At 34.8% G+C, this 15633-nt stretch overlaps 1 protein-coding gene across 1 annotated transcript in view; it reads left to right on the forward strand.

The window, feature by feature from the left end:
- LOC100160920 (fatty acid synthase) overlaps window positions 1-15429 on the forward strand; it is an 18258-nt gene extending 2829 nt beyond the window's left edge. Inside the window, exons 2-28 of the mRNA XM_001949595.5 lie at window positions 2278-2430; window positions 2541-2714; window positions 3250-3450; window positions 3954-4192; window positions 4783-5205; window positions 5761-5886; window positions 6000-6230; window positions 7266-7455; window positions 8183-8412; window positions 8501-8638; window positions 8715-9140; window positions 9769-9877; window positions 9945-10187; window positions 10282-10446; window positions 10529-10683; window positions 10771-10920; window positions 11008-11298; window positions 11376-11569; window positions 11667-11903; window positions 12211-12334; window positions 12472-12648; window positions 12763-12942; window positions 13299-13824; window positions 13922-14175; window positions 14257-14502; window positions 14640-14856; window positions 15122-15429. Of these exons, the coding sequence (XP_001949630.2) occupies window positions 2278-2430; window positions 2541-2714; window positions 3250-3450; window positions 3954-4192; window positions 4783-5205; window positions 5761-5886; window positions 6000-6230; window positions 7266-7455; window positions 8183-8412; window positions 8501-8638; window positions 8715-9140; window positions 9769-9877; window positions 9945-10187; window positions 10282-10446; window positions 10529-10683; window positions 10771-10920; window positions 11008-11298; window positions 11376-11569; window positions 11667-11903; window positions 12211-12334; window positions 12472-12648; window positions 12763-12942; window positions 13299-13824; window positions 13922-14175; window positions 14257-14502; window positions 14640-14856; window positions 15122-15306 (5984 nt within the window). The 3' untranslated portion in view covers window positions 15307-15429. The remainder of the gene's footprint in view (window positions 1-2277; window positions 2431-2540; window positions 2715-3249; window positions 3451-3953; window positions 4193-4782; window positions 5206-5760; window positions 5887-5999; window positions 6231-7265; window positions 7456-8182; window positions 8413-8500; window positions 8639-8714; window positions 9141-9768; window positions 9878-9944; window positions 10188-10281; window positions 10447-10528; window positions 10684-10770; window positions 10921-11007; window positions 11299-11375; window positions 11570-11666; window positions 11904-12210; window positions 12335-12471; window positions 12649-12762; window positions 12943-13298; window positions 13825-13921; window positions 14176-14256; window positions 14503-14639; window positions 14857-15121) is intronic.
- The last annotated feature ends 204 nt before the right edge of the window (window positions 15430-15633 follow it).

Consider the following 15633-nt stretch of genomic DNA (forward strand, 5'->3'; position numbering starts at 1 on the left):
AAAGCTTAAATTCAATTTCAGGTCACTCATGTATATATTTTTTTCAAAGCAGTCACAAAAAAACCGAAATAACTATTCACAATATTTTCACAAGTTATAAATTAATTTTACATAACGTTTTGGCATTTACTTATAATAGGTATTTATAAAAAAAAGAAACCAATTGAATTATTCAACGAAAATATATATTTGTGCTAAATTAATACAATTTACAGTAGGTATCTATAATTATTTCAAATATTTTTACATATACAGGAATATTTATCAAAAGTTTAACTTATACATAATAATATACCTCTTACATAAATAATTTAATAATGTGTAGCTGATATAAATTATTATTTGAACATTTCATTTTACTAAATTTTGTACAGTTATTTCAAAAATTTTATACATTTTATACATATCATACACGATACACCTTCGACAGAGCATGGAAATAATTGTTGTAGATTATACCTATATACGGTATATTAACTACACATATAGCAGCATCTACAATGGCACAACAAAAATTGCTCGGAACTACGCGCAGCACAATTTTTTAGTACGTTTCCTCTTATATAGGTTTGACCATGTTCGTGGTTACCACCAGGTTCATTATTGCAGCATCTGTATCCTGCAGTTTTACATAGCCACATAGGTGACCGGTATCGCAACATTGAGTTTTGTCCTATAAATGTCAATAAAACTTTATTTGTCGAGTAAAAATACTTGAAAATTTAATACATGGCTCCCCTACTATATTGACATATTGTTACAATGACATTTGAAAAATATTAAAAATCCTTAGTCACAGTTTTTTTTTATTAGCATTTAAAGTTCAAAAATTGACAAAATATGTAAAATTAACGAAAATTTGTAAATTATTTTGAGTTAAGAATTCGTAAATATTTTTCTTTTCAAATCTAAGATTTAAAAATGTATTACAAGATTCCACATAATTTTGTCTACCTTTGTAAAAAAAAAAATGTCTACAAGAAAGTCAAATTAAATTTTTATGAGCGTTTGAAATTCATATTTTTACAACATTTGATATACGCTCGATTTCTCATGTGACGATTTTCTTATTTTATTGTAATTAAAAAACGAATGACTGTAGATATTTGAAAATTTCACTGAATGTTTATTTTAGCATTTTCTATATACGATAAAATTTTTAAAATAATTTGACTCTTTTTGAGCTGTTTACAGATATGGTCAGTTTTAATTTTTTTTAGTTTTTTTTTCTATAAATATCAATAAAGTTTTATCTGTAGGGCCAAAAAGTGTAAAAATTTAATACAATGCTCCTGATATATTGTTACAATAGCAGTTGAAATATATTTAAAATTGAATAATTATTTTGTAGTTAAAAATTCATAAAATGTTCAACTTTTATACCTAAGAATTGAAATTTAAAACAAGATTCCACGTAAATATTTAATTCTGTTGCCAAAAATTCTAAGAAATACATAAGCACAGTTTATTTTTATAGTCATTTTAAGTTCAAATTTGGACGAAATTACATATTAAAAAACCTGGAATAAATATTTTATTTATTTTGTTGTGATTGTAATGATTATATAATATTATTTGTGGGTACTTGAAACTTCTAAAGTATACTATATTATATATCTAACCTATCATAGGTCAATTTTTTTTTATTACTATAGATAAGTATACCTATAATATGACGTATGTCTAATAACTAGACTGACAAATCGTCTCCGCTCAGAATCGTTTTTCTTATACAGTGATATTATATCATTGAATTCAAATTTAATACTATCCATTATACAGTGACCCACTTGTAACACACTGTACAGCAGAGTGACATCCACTTACCCACCTTTTTTAATATTTATTATTTATTTATTATATATTATTTAATGAAAAACATAGATTCGACGTTGGTAATTATATCACATTAAAATTCCGCAATATTAGTTCCCGATAGTCGTTATTTGAGTTCAATACAATACGAATGTATATACACCTTATTTATAACTTATAAATTTTATTTACCACTTACTAATTTACTTATACAGTTATAATACTGAAGTAGTATAGAATGGTTAAAGGGTGATATTAGGTACTTTATTCTTAATTTTAATTTGTTTTTAGCAGGTTTATTAAAATGTATAAATCAAATTTATACTTATTGTTTTTAAATTGTATAGTTTAATTTATCTGAGAGATTTTATTTATATTATTATTATAATTATAATAAAACAATGAAATCATTAATAATATGTAGGTAAAAGAAATAATATTATTGAAATATTTTTTGTATAGGTATTTGCGGTGCAGTAACCAAGATTGGAGTCCTCAGTAATTTGGAGAAATTCGATTCCACATTTTTCAATGTACATCCAAAATTGGCTGAAAGGTTGGACCCACAAATCCGTACTATGCTGGAGAGTACATACGAAGCGTTTGTTGATGCCGGTAAGCAAATATAATATATTATATTACGATTAACCATAATATCCCGTTTAACCTGTATCTAAAAAATACAAAACTTGGACTATAATACTATATTAAAATTAACTCGACAGGTGTGAATCCGACTTCTTTGAGAGGATCGAACACCGCAGTGGTTGTGGCGACAACGAACAATGATTACGCCGATTGGTGGTCCGCCGATCCAACCAGAGTAAATGGTTACGAGTTTTTGGGGTGTACTAGAACCATGTTCCCGAATCGTATTTCGTACTCGTTCGATTTGAAAGGTAATTCAATATAATCGAACTAATAATATGATGTTTATTCAACTTTGTAACTTCATATATGACTATATTGATACTGTAATATGAAAATAAATCCACGTACCTATACAAACTTACTGCTTCCATACAATAGTATTTAAAATTTAAATGTATAACAGACAAACAAATTGTTTTAAATTTTAATACGAATTCATTCTTTAACAGTTATAAATAAAATTAAAAATATTAATATAAATTAAAGTGTCATATTTTCAATACTCACACAAATTCGATTATCGATCGATCACTTTATTGACCCCGTGTTACTGTCTTCCTTTAAAAAACATTAAAGCAATATAATGCACGTGACGGTGAGTATAGTTTATTCGTACTACACATACCTAGTATGATTAGTAACCATAGGGATCTTTTAATTAGTAATCACTGATTACTAAACACGTTTATTTCTACGGGTGATTAAGAAAATATCGTTTGACAAGAAAGTCCCAATGACCCGTCGACTAAATATAGTAAATACATTTGTTGTACGCCTTTTTAGGGCCCAGCTATGCCGTCGATTCCGGGTCTTCAGGAAGTCTGATGGCTTTCGAACACGCGTATAGAATGCTCAAGACCGGAGTGGTGGATGGTGTAGTGGTCGCCGGGTGTTCGTTGCTGCTCAATCCCGTGCTGTCGGTCATGTTGCAGAAGATGAACAGCGTATCACCGGACGGAAAGAGCAGGCCTTTTGACGCCTCAGGTAAGTACCGAATATTGTCGTTATTGTGTTATCGTGTTTGCGTGAAAACCGTACGACAAATACTTGACGCGTCTGAAAAATAAATGCCGGGGCACGGGGCTCTGGACTAACCCTATGGGTAAACGGATAGGGTTAATTACAGATAAGATTTTCTTCCACGATGTATGGGAAATCAAATTTTTAAACGAACATATTTTTACAATTAGGTATTGATGCAACATAAAAAATATTAATAATGTTTCGAGTGTTTCGACATCTAAAAAAAAAAAACTATTGATGTATAAATATAATTATTAGAACAAAAATGCTTTTGGTACTATTATTTATTGCACATTTCACTGCCCATTATAATATCAATGGCGTCGTATGGCAAATAGTATTAATTGTGATAGTGAATTTCAAATTGTCAATAGAATGTTGATGAATATAATTTCAAATTTCATTAGCGCATGCCCAAGCCTGAGCTATAATAACAATAATATACGACGATCGGAATGTTTTAGGCCAAGGGACCGCCCGCAGCGACGCCGTCGTCATCGTGTACATGCAGCGCGCCAAAAACGCCAAACGGGTGTACGCCACCGCAGTGAGCGCGCGCACCAACACCGAGGGTTTCCGTTTAGAAGGAGCCATTTACCCGACCAACGTGCAGCAGATCGAACTGTTTCGAGAGGTCTTGGACATCGCCAAAATCAGTCCAGCCGATGTTGACTACGTCGAGAGCAGCGCCTGCGGCGACCAGGTACCTACTTATGTAACGAACGTAGCACGTTAATGTAACGAGTAACGACGTTACCTTGTTAGTACCGCATTACGTAATTTCGTTAGAATTATTTCCACGTAGGTAGCGAAAACGTAATAGAAATTACGTTGGATAGTTAACTTTAATAATATACCTAACGCGTTACCCGTGAATACGTCTCGTATTTGAGAAATACTTGTTAACAATTTTTTTTATTTGCAACGTAGTTATTTTTCTGATAACCAAAGTAATTTTTGTACAGTTTTATTTGAGTAACAAGTAAAGAAACTTTATTACTTCTTAACTCTACTTGTTTTAATACACGTACCTACTATACATACCGCATATTTGTTACATTTGGTCTTTAAGAATAGGGACTTTACTCTACATTGCTCCCAAAAAAACTGTACTGATTCGATTTATACATTAGATTTTGGTAAATTGGGCTTAAACGCGTTGCCAGTGTGACGCGTATATCGACGATTTTAATAGTATCAAAATGTGTGTATCAATGGTGGCAAATCTGATTAGAACAGAGGCTGCTCGTGTTTTAAAACAGGATGTAAATTTTATTTTTGTCAACATTTTAGTTGGGTGACGCCCAGGAATTGAACGCCGTAACAGAAGTGTACTGCAAGAACCGCACCAAACCACTGTTGATAGGATCCGTGAAATCAAACATGGGCGACGGCGAACCGGCTTCCGGACTTTGCGGCATCGTCAAAACCGTGTTGGCCATGGAACGTCAGGAAATCCCGCCGACGCTCCACTACAATGCTCCAAACCCCCGGGTTCCAGCCCTGAAAGACGGTCGGCTGCTTGTCGTCAACAAATCTTTGTCATGGAACGGGCGGTATGCAGCTGTGAATGCGGTGGGTATCGGTGGACATAATGCCCACGCCCTGCTGAAGGCCAACGAGAAGCCAAAACGGCCACAGCCTGAGGAAGCCATTCCCCGGCTAGTGATCGGGTCTGCAAGAACCGAAAGCGCGATCAATTACATGTTGGACAGGGTGAGCATTCCTTGTTGGGTCTTGTAGAAATTGCGGTGCATATCCGTGTTCAGATCATAAGAAATAAGAAAAATCATTTTGCACATTCGTTAGCTAGGGGCTTTAGAGTATTGAACACATAATTGTTTCAACCATATATTCATTTGTTTATTTGGCCACGTCAAAATGTGCGTGGGTTTTACGATATTGTACTCATAATATTAACCCATTCCAATAGAATATCAATGGTTAATTTATAAAAAAATTAAAAATTAAATGTTCATCGACTGATTAAATAAGATTACCTCAATCACGTCTCAAATATAGACTTGTAATATTTTTCAAAATATTTTTGAATATAACTTTGAGTAAATTGTTTTCCATTATTTTTTTTACTAAGAACGGGATGCCGATTAAAATATAATATCATAATATAATATAATTTTTATGAGAATATTATGTAATTTCATATTTTACCGTTATTTAGTGTTACAAGCCCAAGTCCCGAACATGAATCGATATTTTTTCTCTGTTACATTTATCCATTTATGATTGAATTAATCTTCGTCATTGTAGATCGAAGGCATGCCTAGAGATCCTGAGTACTACGGTCTATTGTACGGAGTTCAGAGTCAAAACATTCCTGGTCACAATTTCAGGGGATATAGCATTCTCGGCGAGACAAACGCCCGCGAAGCAGTGGTGAGAACATTATTATTATTATTTTGATTTCGTAGACAACGAATGTTGTTGGGTGCTTTACGCGTTATATATAAATAAAATTAAAAAAAAAAAACCATCGATTCTGTCACCAGACCATTGGTGTAGGCAAACGTCAAGTGTGGTACGTCTTCTCCGGAATGGGAAGTCAATGGACTGGCATGGGTCGCGACCTGTTGGCTCTGCCACCGTTCCGTGCATCGATCGATAAGACCGCCAATACGCTGAAAAATCTCGGGTTGGACCTCTACGCCATTTTTGAATCAAACGACAAAACGGTCTTCGACAACGTATTGAATTCGTTCGTCGGGATCGCTGCTATACAGGTACGGAGGTTTCTGGATTTTAGGTCCAATGTCATAGGTTCAACTACAGTTTCGTCCAAAAACTTTTGTCCGAACCTCTATGCATTTATGTACAAAGTGCATTTAGATCAAGGATCAATTTTAAATTCACATTAGACCTTCATCGCCATATAAATATATTACTAGTCTGACAAGGGTTGAACAGATACATAGATAACTTGAACATTATATTATTAACCTAAAGAAAATAACGAATCTTAATTTATTTGAGAGCCATCTTACCAATTAAAATGGAGATCAACCCACACGAAGATAAAAACAATTTTGACTAAACATATTTTTGTTTTGATAAGTATTTAAATCAAAATACTTTTAAAACTCATCAAAAAATTATTAATATAGAAAAGTTAGCTATCTGTCCCACTCCGAACGTCGTGCTTCCACGATTAATATAATAGACAAGATAAATATATAACAAATGGACTTAAATATTTAGTCAATTTGATTGAATCGGTGCGCTCCAAATGCGCTCCCCTCTATTGTTTGTTGGTTCTTGTCGAAAAAGGTTTCATGAATACGTAAATCCCTAAACGGCCGCGGCTCCGGTATTCAACGACAAAAATACTTTGTTAATTATTTAGCATATATAAAATTTTAAAAAACACTAACTAGTTATCAATTTGTGATTCATAATACATAATATGGCTTTTTATTTACCGACAATTTTTATAGTTTAAAAAAAAAACACTCACATTTTTAACCACACCTCTTTCGAGACAGTCCTAAGTATGTATATGAAGTGAGAAGGAATTTGTTTTGTCAAAAACGGAAGCCCTTTGAGAAAAACGGGAGTTAAACGGCCTATAGCTGATTGGATAAAATCAATTATCGTATTAAACAAACGTCGGACGAAATATTCCGTTGAACGAAAATTACTATTGGACGAAATGACGATTGGACTTAGTTCTATGGACCTAACCATTTTTTCCCGGAACGGAAGATTTTTTTTATAATAACGCGTGACCATGTAGATCGATTATTTTTTCCGTTTAACAGATCGCTTTGGTAGATGTTCTCACTGCTGTCGGTATTACTCCCGATGGAATCGTTGGGCACTCGGTCGGAGAATTGGCTTGCGCATATGCCGACGGAACTTTGACAGCCGAACAGACCATAATTGTCGCCTATTGGAGAGGCCGCAGTCTTCTAGACCTGAACTTGCCCCCGGGCGCAATGGCAGCAGTTGGTATGTCATAACTCAATTTAGAAGTTTTCTATTTATGTTTGAAAACAATGTTCTTAAAACTGTAACGTTTTTAATTACATTAATAATGTAGGAATAAAGTGTAAACAGACTAAAGTTTCAATAATTATAGTTTCAAGCTTAAAATAATACGCCCATGTCAGTACGTCACTTATATTTTAACGTGTTTGTATGTTTCTCTTTTGTTAGGTACATGAATAAAGAAATTGAGTTTGGTTGAAATTTGTTTTAAATTACTGCTAAATTATGGCCGCAAACAAAAACTTATTTTATTTTTATTAATTTATTGGATCATGATTATGATTACTATTAGTATCCAGATTTTTAAAATTTTTTTTTTAATTTTGATTCCAGTAAGAATTTAACTTTATTTCCGGAGATAAATTGTTCTTAAATTTCAGCACGTGTCGACAATAATTTCCGATAAAAAATATTACGTAATACGTATAGGTACCGCCTTTAACTAGAAAAATAATATAAACAATATTGAATAACAACAAACATAATATTGAGAACATTTTATTATGAGTCATTTTATTTTTAAAAATTGACTGCCCATTTGTGAATTTCTAAAAATTTTAATTTGAAGTTTTCGAATATTTTGCTGATTTTTAATGCATTTAAGTTCATGTATATTTCAGTGCACACAGGTCAATATGTCGTATTTATGGTTTTGTTTTTTTGAATTATATATTTTTTTTAATGTAAGGCTTGTCTTGGGAGGAGGCCAATGCTCGAGTTCCTTCCGACATCGCTGTGGCTTGCCATAACAGCGAAGACGGTGTCACGATTTCCGGGCCACCAGATTCAATCGCACAATTTGTGAACCAATTGAAATCTGAAGGCGTGTTTGCGAGGGAAGTCAACAGTTCTGGAATCGCATTCCATTCATGGTACATCGCTGCAGCGGGACCAGTATTTAAGAAAAAAGTCGCAGGCGTACGTTAAATAATACTTTTAATTACAAAAAAAAACATTTAAAACGACTAAACCATTCATAAACACATGATTTTCTGTAATAATATAGATAATTTCAAACCCGAAAATGAGGTCATCTAAGTGGATCAGCACGTCTATCCCGGAATCCAGGTGGAACGAACCACTGGCGCAATTTTCGTCAGTGGCATACCACGTAAACAACTTGGTATCTCCAGTTTTGTTTAACGTGAGTGTAAAAATTATTGACTTCGAGAGAGATCATAATGATCGTTAATTTGATATATTTTTAAAACACGTTTCAGAGTGCGTTGAAACACGTACCCGACAACTCTGTGGTCATCGAAATCGCACCGCACGCGCTCCTCCAAGCCATACTGAAACCAAGCGTCGGTTCCAAGTGTACGCTCGTAGGTTTAGTACGAAGAAATCACTCGACGGTAGCGAATTTGTTGTCTAGCATCGGAAACCTGTTCAACGCCGGACTGCAACCAAAAATAGAAAACCTGTACCCACCAATCAGCTATCCCGTGTCCAAGGGTACGCCATCACTGCAGCCATTGGTCGAATGGGACCATTCTGACAACTGGGACGTGATCACTTTTATTGAAAACGAAGTCGCGTCGTCCGGCGAAGTCAAACTAGAAGTGGACACCGAAAACGAAACGTACAACCACCTCAGGGGCACATACGTCGATGGTGTCGAAGCCCTTCCATACGCATCATACCTCGTAAGTTTTATGCAATGTTCAAATGTACAATACATTTATTTCGGTGACATTTTAAAACTTTTATACAGTAATTATTGGTATTATCGGTCTTTGATGATTGCAATTTACTTTTAAAAACAATACAATTACTATTTATATATTATTATATAATATAGGCACATCAATTTTATAATATAAAAGTAAAAACTATTTTTTTTTTTTATCGAATTCGAATAAAAAATATATAATATCTGCTATAATAATAATAATCATCTTTACTTTACGGAATAAAATTCCAATTTCAATTTTAAACAGACAGTGAAATACAGTGTATATGCACATTTTTTTTATATTGATCATGAGCATCGGAAACTATCGCCATTAGCATTTTGTAGGGGGTTACGATTGATTGAGGAACACGTGTATGTGGGGTGAGACTTTGTCACTAAAAACCGGGTGGTCACCCATCCGGGAACTAGCGACGCCGCCGATCCCCGGACACGGTAGGCCAACCACCGACCCTAATATACACATTTATAATATTTAATACACATAGATTTATGATAAATAATTTCCAATTAAAACATGAATGAATTGTGTGTCGTTATGTGTCGTTCACATCAAGCATTGAACAACTTCTATTTTTTAGACATTCGTGTGGACAGCTCTAGCTAAATTGCAACTGTCCACTACTGATAAACTTCCCGTTGTTTTCGATAACGTTCAATTCTTCAAAACATTACCTATCCCAGAAAATGGTAAGTTGATTATAAAGAAACATTTTTAATCGTTATCAATTAATACAAAATGTTTTTTTTTTTTTAGGAAAATTCAGTTTTACTGTTAACATTTTGGCGGGCAGTGGAGAATTTGAAATTCGAGAGAGTGATATCGTTGTAGCGTCAGGTTTCATTCATATCCAACCATCTGACGAACAGATGCAATTGCCAGAGCTTAAATCATACGAAGTCGATCAGTTATCGACCGCTGATGTTTACCAAGAGCTTGTGTGCAAAGGATACAAGTACAGCAAAAGCTTCCAAGGCATCAACTTGGCCAGTAACAACGGTATAAAAAAATATTCATTAGTTCAGTCATTCATACAATCGTAATATTAAAATTATGCTAATTTGTAATATTATAATTATTGTTGTTTTTGTAGGTAATTGTGGACGTATCGCTTTTGATGGAAAGTGGGCACCTTTCATTGAATCGTTGTTGCAACTGCACCTGTTGAAACTCGACACTAGAGATCACTACGCCATTAAATACTTATTCAAATTGAGCGTTTATCCGGAAAAACAATACAAATCCTTGATTTCTAATTGTAATATTACCGATTTTTCAAAACGTCATTGTTAATGTACTGTTTCAAAATATAATAAAAATGTGAGTTTGTTTATCAACAGGTGCGTCGTTCAGTGTTTACGAAAACATTGGCGTGATTAAATCCGCTGGAGTCGAGATTAGAGACGTCAGGTCGACATTGGTCCCCGTCCGAAAAGAATTACAGCAAGATTTCGATTTGGAGTCTTATATATTTTTGCCATTCGTGTTAGAAGAAGTACGTAAACGATTAATAACTATTTTCCATAAAGCCAAAATGTGTTTCAAATCATTTATAATTAATATTTTTTTTTCGTTTTACTAGCCCGTTAGTGAACCACTCAAGAATATCGTTCAAATTGTATTGGAAAACGCTTACGAATCTTTTGACGTGTCGGAAGTAGTAATCTCTGTACAACATGAACTTTTAGTCCCACAAATCTTAAATCTGGTCAACGCAAAATCTTCATTCCACGTGAGAGCGACTTACTGAAATAATATATTATATTTCACGTATTTTTTTTTTGTGTTACGAAATCGTATATACTAATTACTGTTGTAGATCAATGCTAATGTCTATGTTAAAGACGTAAGCCAATACCAGTCCAATAAATTTGTGGCTTACTATGAACAAGATTTGACAACTAGTGCTTTGGAAAAACCATCATTCCTCGTAGTAGCAAACGGTGTCATTGACAATAAACAACTACTGAACAACATACTATCGGGTGTCAAAAACGGAGGTTTCTTGCTAACCGTAGAACGTAAATTTGATTCAAAATTCAGACAAGTTGAAGTAGACGTGATTGCGAAGTACTCAGATGGTCAAAATTTATACATTTTGTTAAAAAAGGTAATTTTGTTTATTCATGTACTAATTTGTATTGATAAGTCCATTAAAACCATCATTTTTTTTAAATTTAATTTTAGAACATCGATGTACCCACTCCAATCGCAGTATCTGTTGGAAATTCATTCACCTGGGTCGAGTCATTAAAACAGAAAATTCAAAACGCTAACAACGATAACCGAGATATTTTTTTGATCAGTCAAAATTTGGAAAACACTGGTGTGATTGGATTAACAAAGGGCCTGAGACAAGAACCAAATGGCAAATTTGTCAAGTACATCGAAATTATTTAATAAACGACTAACGCGTCTCATGACCCGCAATAAACAACAATTTTTGATTATATATTTATATTATTATATCATCAATAGATGTGTGTCAATTAAAGATAACAAGGCGCCCTTGTTCTCCGTGTCAGCTCCGGTATATCAGGAACAACTTAAGAAAGGACTGGCCGTCAATATGTTTTTGGGCGGTGCTTGGGGTACGTGCATGTTCGCTCCGTACAAACAAGCCAAAGTTCAGGTAGAACATGCTTACATAAACACCACAAAATCTGGCGATGTAAACAGTTTACAATACATAGAAGGAAAACTATCAACTTTCAAGTGAGTTTTTTTATACACATTCATTTATTATATTTGTAGGTTTGTTATTATATTAGATTTCAATGTACTTAATATATACAATATATACCTGGGATTACAATTTATATTATAATTTCACCAAAATGCTCGTTGTTTGATATTTCAAATATTTAATGATCACCGGTATCCTAAAGTATTTAAATACATATTCTTAGTACAATTATTATTTATAATTATTTGAGTATTCATTATTTACATTATGCATTATACATTTAAAAAAAACTATTCTATCTGAGTATCTAATAAGTAATATTTTGTTAATCATCAGCCCTAAAGAATACCCAGATTATGATCTATATTACCCGTACTACGTTCCACTCAATGGCTTGGACGTGAAAATGGTAAACGGCACACTTCAGTGTAATGGAATTTCTGGAGATATAGCGCAACAAGTAAGAAACCACACTGGCACATTGTAATAATTATTCATCACGTTATCGTATATTGTATTCATGTAATCATATATTATCTATATCATCGACTAAATACCTAAACTTTCTGATGCTAAAATGACAGTAAACAATTTTAGGGTAGCTTCCTTGGTATGGAGTTTGCTGGCCGCAGCGCCAGTGGTCAGAGAGTACTCGGTTTGGTACCCGGCGGCGCTTTGGCTACTTCAGTTCTAGCGCACAAAGATCTCGTCTGGCCATTGCCTGATGAGTGGTCTCTGGAAGAAGCTTGTACTGTGCCGAGGACTTACAGCCTGGTAAGTATTATAATAGCGATGTTGTACGATTATAATCATTATAATTTTTACGCATTCAATGTATTATTTTTTTTATTATTTTTATTTTATTTTTATGTATTATTTTTATTTTAGGCCTACTACGCGCTTGTCGTGCGGGGAAACATCCAACCGGGCGAATCCGTTTACGTGCACGCCGGCGCTACCGGGATAAGCATTGCCACCATCGCCGTGTCTCTCGAATTGGGAGCCATCCCGTATGTAGGAGTATTCAACAAGGAACAAATAGTGTTCCTGAAAACACGGTTCCCGCAAGTATGTCTTGAAAAATATTACGTATCGTACCAAACTACCAAACCGTATTGTTTTTAGTGCTGGATCTAAGTAGAGTGGGCAGTGGGGCTCCTTACCCTAGGTTAAGGTTGTGTAGGTACTTATATAAGAGCACGCTGTAGCTTATTCAAAAAAAAATTAACAAAGTGGATTTTAAAACAATCTACAATTTATGAATTTATATTATTTTTAAATTGTAAAATTGTTTGTTTATTAAAGTGCGTCGTCATTTTTTTTTCGTTTGAAAGATAGCATAATATTTAAGGTCACCAAATTCCCTAAATCCTTCACTGGCTTTATTGTATTATTATCGTCATTATCATTTTGTGATCTTACAGCTGAACGATGACAGTTTTGCTGATCTGGCCAGTGGTGGATTCGAGCAACACCTACTGGAGCAGACCCAAGGTCAGGGGGTCGATCTGATATTCGATACTTATTCCGTGATCAACAAACGCCAAGAGTTCGTCAACTCATTGGCCGAGTACGGCCGATTGGTGGACGTTGAAGTGTTCGCACCAGTGTCCGACTCATTAGGGGTGTCCGGAAACTTGAAGAGCATAACATACAGCAAGATCTCGTTAAGCAACATTCATTTTTCGCCATCCGAAATCAAATACATCCAAAGGTTGGTTGGTCAAGGTATCCGGAGCAAGAAAGTGCAACCACTGGCAACCACCGTTTTTCCAGCAAGTCAGGTGGCCGATGCGTTCAAGCACAATGTTAATCACACCAACGTATTAGGAAGAACTGTAATTGAAATCCGCAAAGAGGAAGATAAGGTAAACGCAATTCCGGCCAAGATAACCGTCGCTGCGTCCCCAAAATTATTCTACACTCCTGAAAAAGTGTTCGTCGTTAGCGGTGAGTTGTCCATTGTTCTTAACGGTATTATGCTTTCCGAAGTAGAAGGAAAACATTTTTATTTCAAACACTTTTTGTTATCGTCTTGTCGTTGTAGGAGATGAAGAGAGCTTGAACTTGGAATTGATTCAACATCTAGCGCATAGAGGAGCCCGAAAATTTGTTTTAGTATCGAAAATGAACAACAAACCGCAGTCTGGTTATAAGACGTTGACGTTGAGACGGTTAAAGAACAAAAACGTTACCGTGGTCGTATCGTTTGCCGACCCGTCAACGGTGAGAGGCGCCGAAGAAGTACTGAGAGAAGCGGTAGCCCTCGGCACGGTCTGTGGTATATACCACATAACCACTGTGAGTACTTTTTGAACTGATAAGCACCACCATGATTATTACCATGATTATAACACACCATGTCTCGTTGTACGTGAACAGGCTCCGGAGACCAGAAACTTGCAATCGCTGAGCGAAAACGATTTTTCAGCGACGAAAAAGTCCGTGTCCGAAGCAGTTGCCAATCTGGACACACTGAGCAGGAGATTGATTCCCAAACTTGAATCGTTCGTTGTTCTCGCTCCGGCTGTGGCGTCACGTGGAGCTAAAGCCAAGTCCAACTACGTATTTGCGAATGCGGATGTGTTTAGGATTTCTGAAGTCCGCAAAATCTCGGGCTACCCAGCAGTGAGTACCTATATATATTGCCTACAGAATCGATGCGCTACAGAATTGATTTTATTTTATCTTCCGTTTTCGTTTTAATATTATCGATTTGAAAAATTTACTTTTACGATTTACGAACACTGCGCTGTTGTTTTCAGGTGGTCATAGAATACGGCGCGATCGAAGGTTGTTCGGACATGTTCAACAGTCCAAACTTCAAACCGGCGTCAATCGTTTCAGCGCTGAGCGTCCTGGACGTTGTCACCAAACAGCCACAGAACCCTACAGTCGTGTCGTACTCAAAGTTCAACGGTCCGAATTACGACGATTCGGATGCCGCGACTCCATTGTTATTGACAATTGCCAAGATTTTCGGTAATATTTTAGGGTTTATCTCAAGAGCTGTAAACTCGAAGTGATTATAGTGGTACCATTGAAATACATTAATACATTTTATAATAAATCCAGACAAAATATAAGACCTCAAATATAAAAATATAAAACATGATACTAAATGCGAAATCAAAAAATTCAAAGTTATTTTAATAGTCTTAAATATTTTTTTGTATGGTCCGGCAAGGTGATAACCGATATTAGTATATGGTGATCATATCATATTTATATTTTATTTTGTCAACAGGTTACAGGGCCTTGTCGGAAGTCGAACAGACGTTCAATCTCGCTCAGCTCGGCCTGGACACGTTCCTCGCTCCACGCGTCCAAGAAGCCATCCGACAACATACCAACGTGGTCCTGGAAATCGAAGAACTCAGAAAAATTACGTTCCCTGGTCTCCGAGCCAAGATTCTCGATTTACTCGCCTGAAATACCGTGCATATATTATTACACTGTTGTTAGACCTGAATGTTATTAATTGTATTTTATTTCACCGAGCGCGTGTAATGCTCTTAACTTTTAAATAAACCAAATGAAAAATAGTTATAGAAATTACGTGGTTTTTATTTACATATAATTATTTTACCCTTAGTCCGATCACAACACATTAAAATAAAAACACATAGGTAATATCGATATTATACCTATCTCTATTATATAGTATTAGAGATCAAGTAGATGCTCAATTTACAGATTCTGCTGCAGTTTATTTTTAAAAATATATAAATAAAAATTACTCAAATTATTAAAAATCAA

This window comes from Acyrthosiphon pisum, chromosome A1 (genome assembly GCF_005508785.2).
Source record: "Acyrthosiphon pisum isolate AL4f chromosome A1, pea_aphid_22Mar2018_4r6ur, whole genome shotgun sequence".
Classification (NCBI taxonomy): domain Eukaryota; kingdom Metazoa; phylum Arthropoda; class Insecta; order Hemiptera; family Aphididae; genus Acyrthosiphon; species Acyrthosiphon pisum.